General features: G+C 45.2%; 1 protein-coding gene across 1 annotated transcript; it reads left to right on the top strand.

The window, feature by feature from the left end:
* Positions 1 to 5766: 5766 nt before the first annotated feature.
* On the top strand, positions 5767 to 9309 carry LOC134488940 (uncharacterized). The gene is made up of 2 exons (XM_063291296.1): positions 5767 to 6313; positions 8297 to 9309. Exons 1-2 carry the CDS (start codon positions 5824 to 5826, stop codon positions 8947 to 8949), a joined length of 1143 nt encoding a protein of 380 aa, XP_063147366.1. The 5' UTR covers positions 5767 to 5823; the 3' UTR covers positions 8950 to 9309.
* Positions 9310 to 11585: the final 2276 nt, after the last annotated feature.

Genomic DNA, 11585 nt, shown 5'->3' with positions numbered 1-11585 from the left:
ACCACTTTGGGGAGCCCTGCTCTAGATTCTTAGTGTTCTTGGGTAAAACCAGTTTAACTCTGACTTCCTAGCCCATAAGGCTGAAATATGACCTCCAGATGAGAAAAAAACCCATTGAAATCAACAGGCCTGACTTCTGAGTAGGCATAGGATTGTCAAGACTGGGGTTGGTCCTGTCTTCCTTTTTTATCTGAGATCTTGGCAGTCTCCCCACCCCCTTGTCCTAGAGGAATGCCTTCGATCTGCAGGTGACAGCATCTCCAGGGGTAGCAAAACATCTGGAGAGGGCCTAGTAAAGAAAGGTGATCTGGGAGTATCCTATCTATCTATTTCTATTTATTTATTTTTTATCCCTTTATTATTTTTAGAAAAAACTCAAGGTGGCAAACATACGAAATACTCCTTCCTCCTCCTATTTTCCCCACAACAACAACCCTGTGAGGTGGGCTGGGCTGAGAGAGAGGGACTGGCCCAAGGTCACCCAGCTGGCTTTCAGGCCTAAGGCAGGACTAGAACTCACAGCCTCCTGGTTTCTAGCCCGGTGCCTTAACCACTGGACCAAACTGGCTAACAAGCCAGGAGAAGAAAGGTGGGTGTTTTTGGATTGTTCAAAAATGTAACTCTGACAGACAAAAACAAAAACCAGGAGGTTTTGTGTGTCAGATCCCATTTGAATAAAAGAGGGAGCTATGAGGGCTAATTTAAAAATGTAGCCACTTGGATTGCCTCTGATGCACCAAATCATACTAGCAGATAAGGAAATGCTGTTTAAGTCAGTGAGAGAGAAAGGGAGGTCACCTGTATTCAACTTTGAATACCAGCCCTAGCTAATATCATCATCATCATCATCATCATCATCATCATCATCATCATCAGGATATCTGTTGCATATTTCTAATTATTCACCTTGTCATGGATTAAGAGTAAGTATGATTCCATTTTGGGCAAGGCAGTATTTCAAACAGCACTAGTCTGTTCTAAGAAAAATTTGTTTAACAGAGGCAGCAGCTGTTGCAGGAAACGAAACTGGGTCTAGATGAAAATATATTGAGCATTAAACCACAAGTAAACTGAAAGCTTTAGAGGTTAAAACTAAACTAGAGAAAAACATGAAGTGTGTGGACCTGTTGCAACATGCCTGCCCAGAGGATAGCAACTATTAGGACCTTTCAGCTTTCTGAGGGTAATATTTTCATCCAATCATTTTGCTAGCATCTGAAGTCCATATAAGTTGTGTGCGTGCTCAGATATTTATTTCATTGCCTCAATCCTCCGTAGTGGGATCCAAAGATTCATTGCAATAAAAGTTGGAAAACTCCTTAGCAGTGTGTGATCTCTGCTTTGTCCCATGGTCCATTTCAACATGTGCTGCACACGTTAACTCAGCCAATCTTACAACAGCCCTGCAAGGTAGGCCAGGTGACCCTTATTCCCATATTAAAAGTGGAAAGCTGGACAGACAAAGGCTTGTTTAAAGCTACCAGAAATGTGACATTTACACGGGGCCACTCCTCTTTTCAGTCTGAAGTAAAATCTTGTTTGAGCTGAACCCAGTCCTGGTGACTTCATGGCTATATCTACCTGGTTTTCTTGGCAACCATAGAGAAGTGGGCTTGTCACTGCCTCCTTCGGGGATATTCTTCCAACTTCCCAGCCTAGCTGTCCTCCCTAGGATCTCCTAGTGGCCTCCTATCCCAGTAACAACCAGCCAACACTGCTTAGCTTCCCAGACCAGACCAGGAGATCTAGATTCATATCATTGAAGGGAATTGCAATATGGAGGCAATGTATTTCCCTCTAGCAAAACAAAACATGCAGTTTGCTTCAAAAGACTCTGGGTATTGACTCTCCTATTGGTCAATGCAGTAAGGGCAGTTTAAAGCGGAGCCAATGACCCAGAGAAGGCTCCCCATCATTGGACGTGCCAAGTGGAGCTGGACCGCCACATCTCGGGGAAGATTAATTGGTATTCCTGCACCAAGCAGGCAGGTGGCTCAGTGGCCGATGTAGCCCCTCCAGCTCTCTGACCCTTTCTTCCCTTGCATTTCACACCCACAAGCCCCAGCACCCTCTTTCTTCTGCTGCATTCCCATGACTCTGTTTTCATCTGAACTGCAGGACGTCCCTTGGTAGCCTTAATTCGCTTGAGCTGTACAGGTGTTAAAACAGTGTTTTCCCCCAGGGATGGGGAAAGAAATATTATCGGCCAACTCTCAAGGAGGACCATCCAAAGCAACAGCCTTTGTGCAAACACCGGAGAGTCTGATTATTCCACCTTCTACACCAGTGTTTCTCAAACTTGACAACTTGAAGATGTGTGGACTTCAACTCCCAGAATCCCCCAGCAAGCCATGCTGGCTGGGGAATTCTAGGAGTTGAAGTCCACACATCTTCAAGTGGCCAAGTTTGAGAAACACTGCTCTAGATCAATCCTGCCCTTGTGGGTGCATTTACAATCTAATCATTTTCATTCTGCTTTTCTGATTCCATTGGATATTTTTTCTATTACTTTCTTCCTCTTTTTCTTCTTTTTGGAAGGGTCTTTCCCTTGTAAAGGAACCAATTTACCTCACATTAATTTCTCAGGTTCTGCTTCTTTTTCTTTCCTGCAGGGGCAGAACAGAAGTCACGTGGTTTCCGGGAACTGCAGGCATTCAGAGTTGCCAGGACTGAAAACTGAGTTGCTAGAACTGAAAATCCCCAAGGGTAAAGTTTGGAGGGTTGGACGCTATATACTGTTTTAATTAGCAGAGTGTGGAGATTGGTGTGGTTTATCTGTGTGAAGGTGCCCCTGTAAGAGAGGAGGGGTTTTCTGAGTTCGAGCAGTGCTTAATTTCTGAGCTTTTTCCAAGCTTTTCCACATCAGTCGGCAGTTGGCAGCTGCATTAAAGAGATCCAACGTATCCGGGGCACTAGACTTCATCTGCGCCTGGTGCCACTGCATGCCTGACCAGATAACCATTTTGCTGGAATAGTGAAAGGAGTGCAGCATGGGAGCAACTGCAGCACCCAGTGCATTTCTCAGTAGTAGAGACTGAGTACCGGAGGGGGGGAGAAGGAACGCCAGAGCAGACCTTCCCATGAACGTCCTTCAGAAACGCCGTGTGTGGACCCATAAGAGACACACATGCTCCTTTCCACGTGGAGCGGCGGAGTCCTTCAGTGCTGAACGTGGATTCTCTGTGGAGGCACTAAAGGACTGCTGTGCACCTGTTCCTAGCGGTCACTCATTCACCGGTGGATTAGCGCAACGCTCCACACTGAGCGAACAAGGCCCAGTGCTTCGGGGGAGCCCACTGGATGCATTGGATGGGACCGTCATGTTCAAACATGTCAAGTACAGTACTAGGGTGGGCCACTTGTGGACCCATAAGGAACATGTCCAGTGGTGTACCGGCGCACCTGAAGAGTACCCTTGTTCAGCAATGAACTGGTCCACCCCAGCACATAGAAAGGGACGAGGGTCTTTTCTGTACTGTTTGAGGGAAAACTCAGGAGGACCACAGCTCCCCTCCCTTCTGTTTGGGAGAATCGGTTCAGATCTGTGTATGCTGAACCAGCCCAGAAGCCAGCTCTTGACACAATAAAGCAGTGTTTCTCAACCTGGGCAACTTAAAGATGTGTGGACTTCAACTCCCACAGGCTCTGGGCAAGTGACGCCGGAGAAGCCGTCAGGGCTGCAAAGGAGAGTGAAGCGAAGCCCTGTGGTTACTTTGCTTTGCTTCGCTTTAAGAAATGAGGTGGCTGGGTGGCTTCGCAAAGTAGCTTTGAGAGAGGCCTTTGCTCCGCTCTGCTCAAACTTCAATCAAAGCAAAGCAGCTCTTACGACCTTTGCAGTTCTAACAAGGAGCTCCACCTATTATTAAGTTTAAAGGCACAAGAGGGCGCAAGTGCCCAGGTCCTTTATAGTCCCAATGTACGATTTAGAAACAGAAACCGAATTATTGCATTTTTTCACTTGCTAGCACACTCCGGCAAGGTAAGCTGCCTTTCTGATGTTTTTCGGTAAATGTTTTCCTTATAAGGCTTGTAGGATGAGCAGAGGATCTTTGTTCATGGGATAGTTTGTTTTCTTTATAGCTTTAGCCAAACTTATTTTGTTTTCTAAAGAGCAAGGGGTTATAATTAAAACAGTCCTCTGAGTCAATTTAGGAGAGCCAGTTTGGGGTAGTGGCGAAGGCACCAGGCTAGGAACCGGGAGACTGTGAGTTCTGGTCCTGCCTTAGAGGTAACCCTGTTGATGCGGTGAAATGAGATTTTCAACAAGCTCTTAAGAAAGTTCCTTACGAAAGTCTCTGAGCAGTCACAGGATAACAGGACCTTTTGTGTGGCTAAAACAGAAATCAAGGAATAGGATTGCGAGGGGGGGGGGTGTTCTGGGGGAAGGAAATTAGAAGTGGAGATACCTCAGGGAAGCCCTGAACAGGTCAAGTTCCTGGACAATGCCAATCTCTTCAGGGAATCAGAAACCAAAAGTGATTCTAAACAACTCCAGAAAGATCTCTTTAAGCCCAGTGAATGGTCAACAGAATGGCAAAAGCCATTCGGTTGAAATTGGTGGGAAATGGTGTTCATTGGTTCAGACCATCTAACTGCAGATATGAGAGGCACTCCGTATGCAGATTGGAAGCAGGAGAGCACTTACCACAGATACGGTCTGAGCTGCCTTCAGCTGCCTCCTCTTCTGTCAATGGTTGTGTCTGACATTTGGGGCCTCTTATAGCACAGCTGCCAGGTAGGCGTATTGTCTTGTATGTGTGACCAAGCAGCTTCTCTAGAGCTAGCTGATCTAATTGTGAGCCATTGCTGCCCCTGGTCAGTCTCCAGAGCAGTGTTTCTCAACCTGGGCGGGTTTAAGATGGGTGGACAGAGCTGGCTGGGGAATTCTGGGAGCTGAAGTCCACCCATCTTAAACTCACACAGGTTGAGAAACACTGCTCCAGAGGGTGGGACACAGACAGCCTCCTGTTTGCAACTGGGCGTACCTGAAAGGGGTGGTGCACGATCGCTCTCTCTCTCTTGGGGAGATTCATGGGCAAGGAGGGAGTAAAAATGGGAGGAATTCAAGGAGTTCTGAGGCTGGGTTGGACATGCCATTCTTAATGTTTACACACATGCTTTGGTCAGCTGCTCTGCAGATCTCCTCAATAGAAAGGACAGATAGAATGAATAGGACAAGATAGAACTGATATTATGCATCACTGATTAATAGATATTAATGCATCACTGATTCCAGAGGGCTGTGCATCAACAAAGGGCTTGCCACCAGAGATAATGATTAATTCTCACTGTTTTGACCCCTTGGGACTACCCGGACAAGCCCCTGGAGTTTACTTGGCGTCCTTTTTTCAGAAGTGGTTTGCTCTTGCCTACTGCTTCCTAGGGCTGAGAGAGAGTGACTGTCCCAAGGTCACCCAGTTGGTTTCATGCCTAAGGCAGGACTAGAACTCACGGTCTCCTGGTTTCTAGCCTGGTACCTTTAACCACTACACCAAACTAGCACTCATAGAGCACAAGAGGGCTGCAAGAACATTCAATGTGTGTCTTCCATCTCTTGCACCCTAAGGCCAGGGCCGCAACTAGGGTCTGTGTCACCCGGGGCAAAGATGGATTCCGCGCCCATTTTGGCTCCCCCCCAGCACTCATTTTGGCGCCCCACCAGCACGGCGTCTAGGGCACATGCCCCGGTTGCCCCCCCCCGCCCCAGTTGCAGCCCTGCCTAAGGCAAACCACTTGTCGTACCTTGAATCAGATCCCACTTCTCTTTGAAGCCTCCCTTGTTCTTTCTCTGCAGACCAGGCCCCGTCGTGATTCAGTGAAATTATGGCCCTTGTACAAAAGTCTACACAAGGCAAGACATTTGAAGAAAGGGTCAAAAAGCATTTCAACAGAGGAATATGTGAGTTAACATCTATGGTCAGCTGTCTGCACAAAGCAAAAAAAGGTATTAGCTTTTTCATGGAGCTAAAGGAGCATATTGAGAAGGCAACAAAGGAGTTGGGCATTTCAGAAAAATTGGTTCTACAGGATCTGGAGAATGTGGATTCAATGACTTCAGAGATTTTGGTCTCAAAGAAAAAACTCATGGATGAACAGAAAACAAAAGCGAATGAGCTTGCCAATTTACAAACCTTTCAGAGGGATTTGGAAAGACTTGGTGAGACGCAAAGAGAAAATTATAGGCTCCAAAGAGCTATGAAGGAACAGGCAGAAAGGGATAAAGCCACTGCAGAAGATAATATTTTAGTACAGGAAGAGCGGAAAAGAGATGGCTGGCTGTTGATGTTGATACCAGTTGTGGGAACTGTTATTGGTGAGTATTAGTGACACTCTGCACATTTCAAGAAATGAGTTAGAAGAAGTACTTTGGAATGCCCAGGAGCACAAGCAACAGGTATCTTTGCTACTCATTAAACCAGCCACATCTTTTTAGGCTTCCATGGGGTTGACTCAATGAGTCACACTGACAACATAGCTGCTTTAATAAGATGGTTTCCTGATGGTCTCCCATCCAAGTACTAAGTAAACTCGACCCTGCTCAGGTTTATTCCAGATCAGTGAAGGCCCTCTCTCTTAGATAACTGCAAAATCTAACACGTTTGTCAACATAGGTCATTGCATTTGAAGTAATCTGACATGGCTGGCAGACAGCTTGGCTTGTGTTGGTGGGACTCCTGATCTCTAGGCTCTTCAGCTCAGAATGCAGGTTGTTGCTAGTCATTTAAATTACAATATTCAGGAAGAAGAATCTCTGTCAAAGCCACTAATCCATGGGTCAGGTTTTGTGGTACAATGGTTATTTTAGTGGATGGGATAAAATTCATGCACTCTAATATACTCCCTATGCATACTTTCAGACTAGACAGGCTAACTATGTTGCCCTTTCTTGTCCAGTTTTGATGGCAAAATATTTGGTCCCAGAAGAAAGAATAGAATTTTGCAGACCCAAACTGGAGAATATGCAGCAATGGCAAAACTGACAGTCTATATTCATAATGGAAGCTCAACTAAATTTAAGCAGGAATCGTGTCCTTAAATATGATACATTACACAGCAAGGCAAATGCAGACATCTGGACTATGGTTTTTGGGAAAAGAGTTAGGAGACTAATTAAGAACAACAGATGAAATGATTTAAACAGATATGGGCAACGATCTCCAATATTTAACATCCAAAGCACAGCACTAATATTTATGCAGAGGTTAGTGATTGGAGAAAAATGGAAGGTAAGGGGAGACTGTGTTGCTGAAAGTTCCTGTTCAAATTTTTATTATGTTTCATTTTTATTTGCTTTTGGGGGGTGGGGTACTTTTATTCTTGTGTGATTTCTAGTTAAGCTTATGTAATAAAATATATAAAAAAGAATGGCTCTATTTTTCTGCTATCACCTGCAGTTATATATTTTGTCCAGCTGTTGTCACAATTTTAGATGTCCTCAAGAGAAGCAGTCTGCAAATTTATCTTGTCCAGAGGAAGCTACTAATGAACAATACAGTATGGTGGACGGAAAGTGATTACTCCATCTTCAACGTTAAACTCAACGATTGAGGAAAAAGAAGATATTAGAATAAAAATAGAATCCGCTATACTGGTTCCATTGTTTTAGAAGTAACTTAAGTAGCTGCCTGAAGCATGTAATTCATATTTAGAGGACATGGGTGGAATTGATCTATGAACCTTCACACTTAAGACTTCCTTTCTGAGGAGGTCCACCTGGGATTGTCTAGGATTGCCGCAAGCTCATATGGTGGGGGTTGAATTTTTCTATTGTCACTGTAGTTTTGGGACCTCAGGGCTTATGGTTTAATGTAGAAATGTACTATTTGTGTAACTTCGTATGCAAGTCTAGTCAGTATTAGCTATCATCTGCTCCGAGTCAGTAGAAGACCATTTGCTCAGCTGCCATCTTTGTACTGGTCTCTCAGACTTCTTTGGGGGCAGCCTAATGTCATCCCTCTGGCATTGCTTTAGTTAAAAGTAGGTCTCCTTCAGGCTGAGCTCGACTCCCTATGACTTCACAGAGAGCACTGGCCACGGCTGGCCACTGTCTTCTTCTGGTTTCTCCACTCCCCATGCTGGCCTAGAACCATAGGATTCCCCGGGGGTCTCCCCTTCAAATACAAACAAATGCTAAAGCTGCTCAGCCTCCAAGCCCAGACAAGGTAGGTCAGCCGCTGCCACAGTTACATAATAAGGAATCGTCTAAATGTATGTGAAATAACCTTGTTTGGAAAAAGTTGTCTTCTCACATGTTACATCTTGTAAGCCCCAGATCTTGTTTTTGTCTCATTACCAGGGGGTATTCAGGCTCTCGACGCTCACATGGCTCAGAAGACAGCCGAGGAACAGGCAAATGCTGCCCAGAAAATGATAAGGGATTGTCGTGCAAAGGAACAGAAGGCTTTTCACGAAGTTGCCAAATGCGAGGAGCAGTTGAAAGAGCAACAGAGTAAAATCAAGGCGACCCAGAAGAGCCTTAAAGCAATGGAAGACAAAAAAAAGGAGCTAACCAACTATCATAGGGAGATTCTGAATCTGCAAGAGGCACTCAGGTCCTGTTCTAGGCTGGTTGGAACCCTGAATTCTGAAGCAAACGTCGTTAAGGTAACAAGCCAGTATGTGTTCATTTACAATTCCTTGAAGGATCAGATCGATAGTATAGTGCAGCATATGCTTCCATTCCTGCACATGGAAAAGACTGAGTACCGCCTGCTGGACTCCCCCAAGATAAAACAAAGTATCAGGAAGTTGAAATTCTACTCTGAGACCCCAAGTACTTTGGACAGGAATATTTATGCTCTAAAGGATCAGCTAAATGACGAGAATATCTTTTGGTACTTTATCATTGGTTTTGCCATACTGGCCTTTCTCTGGGCAACTGGCCTTTTCTACAAAGTCCTTCTGGCAATTATAATTGGCTTTACCTTTTTCTCCTGGCTGTACTGGTAGCCCTCTATTCAAGGGGCACCTCCCCTTCTGTGAATCTACTCCATTACTTAGCAGGAAAGGCCCGTTGAAGATGCTTCTGCTGTCAAAAACCGGCCCATGCTGGATGGGGTCCCGCTCTAGGGTCTCCAGGCCACGCAGTGCTCTCCCAGGGGAGGTGTGCTTGGCCCCTGCTCTCTCAGTAGGTAGAAAAATGGGGGAAAGACACAACACATTCCTTTTGGCAAACTTGCATCAGTAAATGTAATTGCGTGACTTAATTTCTCGTTTTAAACTTGTATTTTTCTTTTAAATGTTGTCGGTTGCTTTGTGCTTCTAAAAGTACAATGGTGGGCTATGAATCCAATAAAGGAAGAAAATGTTGTTGTTGTTGTTGCTGTTATTAAAATTTATTATGGCTGCCTACTCGAAACAACTCTGGGCGACTTACAGCATCAGAATATACAATTAAAACAATTTAAAACGTGAAAAACAAAACATAACTGCCTGGACGCAACAGCAACAGTATGATGCAAGGAAGACTTGACAATGGCTCCACAAACACACTAACCCCAGTCCTGGGACCAAAGCCAGGTTTTAAGAGCTTTCTGGAAGCCCAGGAGAGACAGCATTGTCCTTATCACTGGGGGGATGTGGTTCCAGAGGGCAGGGGCTGTGATAGAGAAGGCACTCTTCTTTGGTTCCACAAGATGATAACGTTTAAAACAGTTGATAGAACTCAAAAATTCAATGTATTGTATTAAGACCATGCTGTCCCACTTAGTGAACCAACTACTTGTTCAGACAAAATCCATCTCTACATTCACTCTGGATAAATGCTGACGTATGGTAAACTTGGCTTGACACCTGACACTAGTGAACTCCATGAGTGGTGATATTGATATACACATTGGGCATGCTGGCCAGGGCCTACAGATTCCTATATAGCCCTCTGGGGTGGATTCCTTGGAAGGCAGGTACAGCATCTGTCTGCAACTCATTAACGTAGCCATAACTTATTCTACCAACCTCCATATGATTCTAGAGAATGATACAGTTGCTTTAATGAGCCACAGACTGATGCTGAGTTTGCACTCCTGCATTTTCCAAATACCTCATCTGAATTAAATCCAAAGTATTGTACATTCCTTATATATCTACAGCTGCTGGAGATAGCCATCAATGGGCCTTCTGCCAGCAAGCTACTGACTCTAAGCCCTATTTCTCTATAATGCCTGAATCAAGAGAGGCTGTGCGTAGTCTCAACCAATCCTGGATGCAATGCTAGATAAAAGGTAAAGCCTCCTTCAAGCTGAACTTGATTCTTGGTGACTTCATAGACAAGTCTGAGCAGTTTTCATGGTATCAAATGGAAGTGGTTTACCATTGCTACAACTTTGGGATTCCCAGGTGAAACCCAACCATATGCTAACCAGATTGTTCTGCATGGAACAAGTGGGAGGTCGTGGGGAAACGTGGGAGGATTGCCACACAGATGTAATCATTTATGTATTTCTACTGGTGTTGTAATGGTATGGGGGAAAGACCTTGGGAGACTGGGCCAAGAGATGCTGCCAAGGGAACAGTCAGATAAGAGAGGGCGTAGCCCGCAGCTGGATAGTGGGTGGGGCAAGAAGCTCAGAAGGGACCCTCCCTAGTTTCTCAGGGCTAAAGGAGATGGGGGGAGATTTGTACTTTCAGACTTGCAAGATTCTGTCAATGCAGCTCTCAAATAAAGTGGAATTAGCTCATCTTGTCGTCTTTCCTGTCTGGTTTGCCCCACGAGGCCAAAAGGTGTTGAGACACTACATAATCGCATCACTGACAGCTGGGGTCTCAAACTCACAGCCCAGTGAGTTTTTATGTGGGCGCAGTGACTCAGAAACTTAGAGCACTGCCACAGCACAAATCCCACTGGGGCGGCTCCAAAGGTCCCTTCTCTCTGCTGCCACCGTACCCACATAGGCAAAAGAGAGAGGGCTGCCCCAGGTCTGCAGAGCTGCCCTGGCAGGATTTGGGCTCTGGCAGCATCATTGCTTTTGAGCCATCGCAAAAATGGTAACCCGGTATAGCATTGAAGGGGAATGTGCTGGGTTGCAAACTCAACGTGAAATTAGCCACTGTCATTTTCCAACACACACATCCTCATTTTGGCATCATGGTGGTTTGCAGCTGCAGACACAACTGCACACAGCTGAATAGCTGACCCTGTTTAGCTGTTCAAGATCAAACAGAATTGCCTACAGGTTAAGTAAGAGCAAATACACCATGCCCAAATCTGAGAAGATGGAAGTGCAATATTAAAGGATTCCTAGCATAAGGACGAGGGAATTGGCTTATACCAGATGGGGCTCCTCAGAAATCAAAGTGGACCTGTAGCTGCTGAATGTCACCTTCCTTTATGTGCACTGGCAAACCACCGGACACGTTCCTGACGGGTCCACAAGTGAACCAGTGCAATACTCAGCACACAAACAAGCAATCTTTAGCTGTTCTGGTACTGGAGAGGCCATTGGAGGAAACTGCTAACAAAGAACAAACAGTATGTATTATTTATTGATAGCCAGACTGCTCACTTGAGGGAATGGTATTAAAGGCAAAACTGAAGTTCTTTGGCCACATAATGAGAAGACGGGACACCCTGGAGAAGATGCTGATGC

The sequence above is a fragment of the Candoia aspera genome, chromosome 2 (assembly GCF_035149785.1).
Source record: "Candoia aspera isolate rCanAsp1 chromosome 2, rCanAsp1.hap2, whole genome shotgun sequence".
NCBI lineage: Eukaryota > Metazoa > Chordata > Lepidosauria > Squamata > Boidae > Candoia > Candoia aspera.
This window is presented reverse-complemented; position numbering and strand designations above follow the sequence as displayed.

Excerpts from the sequence above, each read along its gene's own strand:
- LOC134488940 (XM_063291296.1), top strand. The coding sequence starts at position 5,824 with ATGGCCCTTGTACAAAAGTCTACACAAGGCAAGACATTTGAAGAAAGG. Across the intron at positions 6,314-8,296 it reads AGTTGTGGGAACTGTTATTG|GGGGTATTCAGGCTCTCGAC; the intron begins GTGAGTATTAGT and ends TCTCATTACCAG.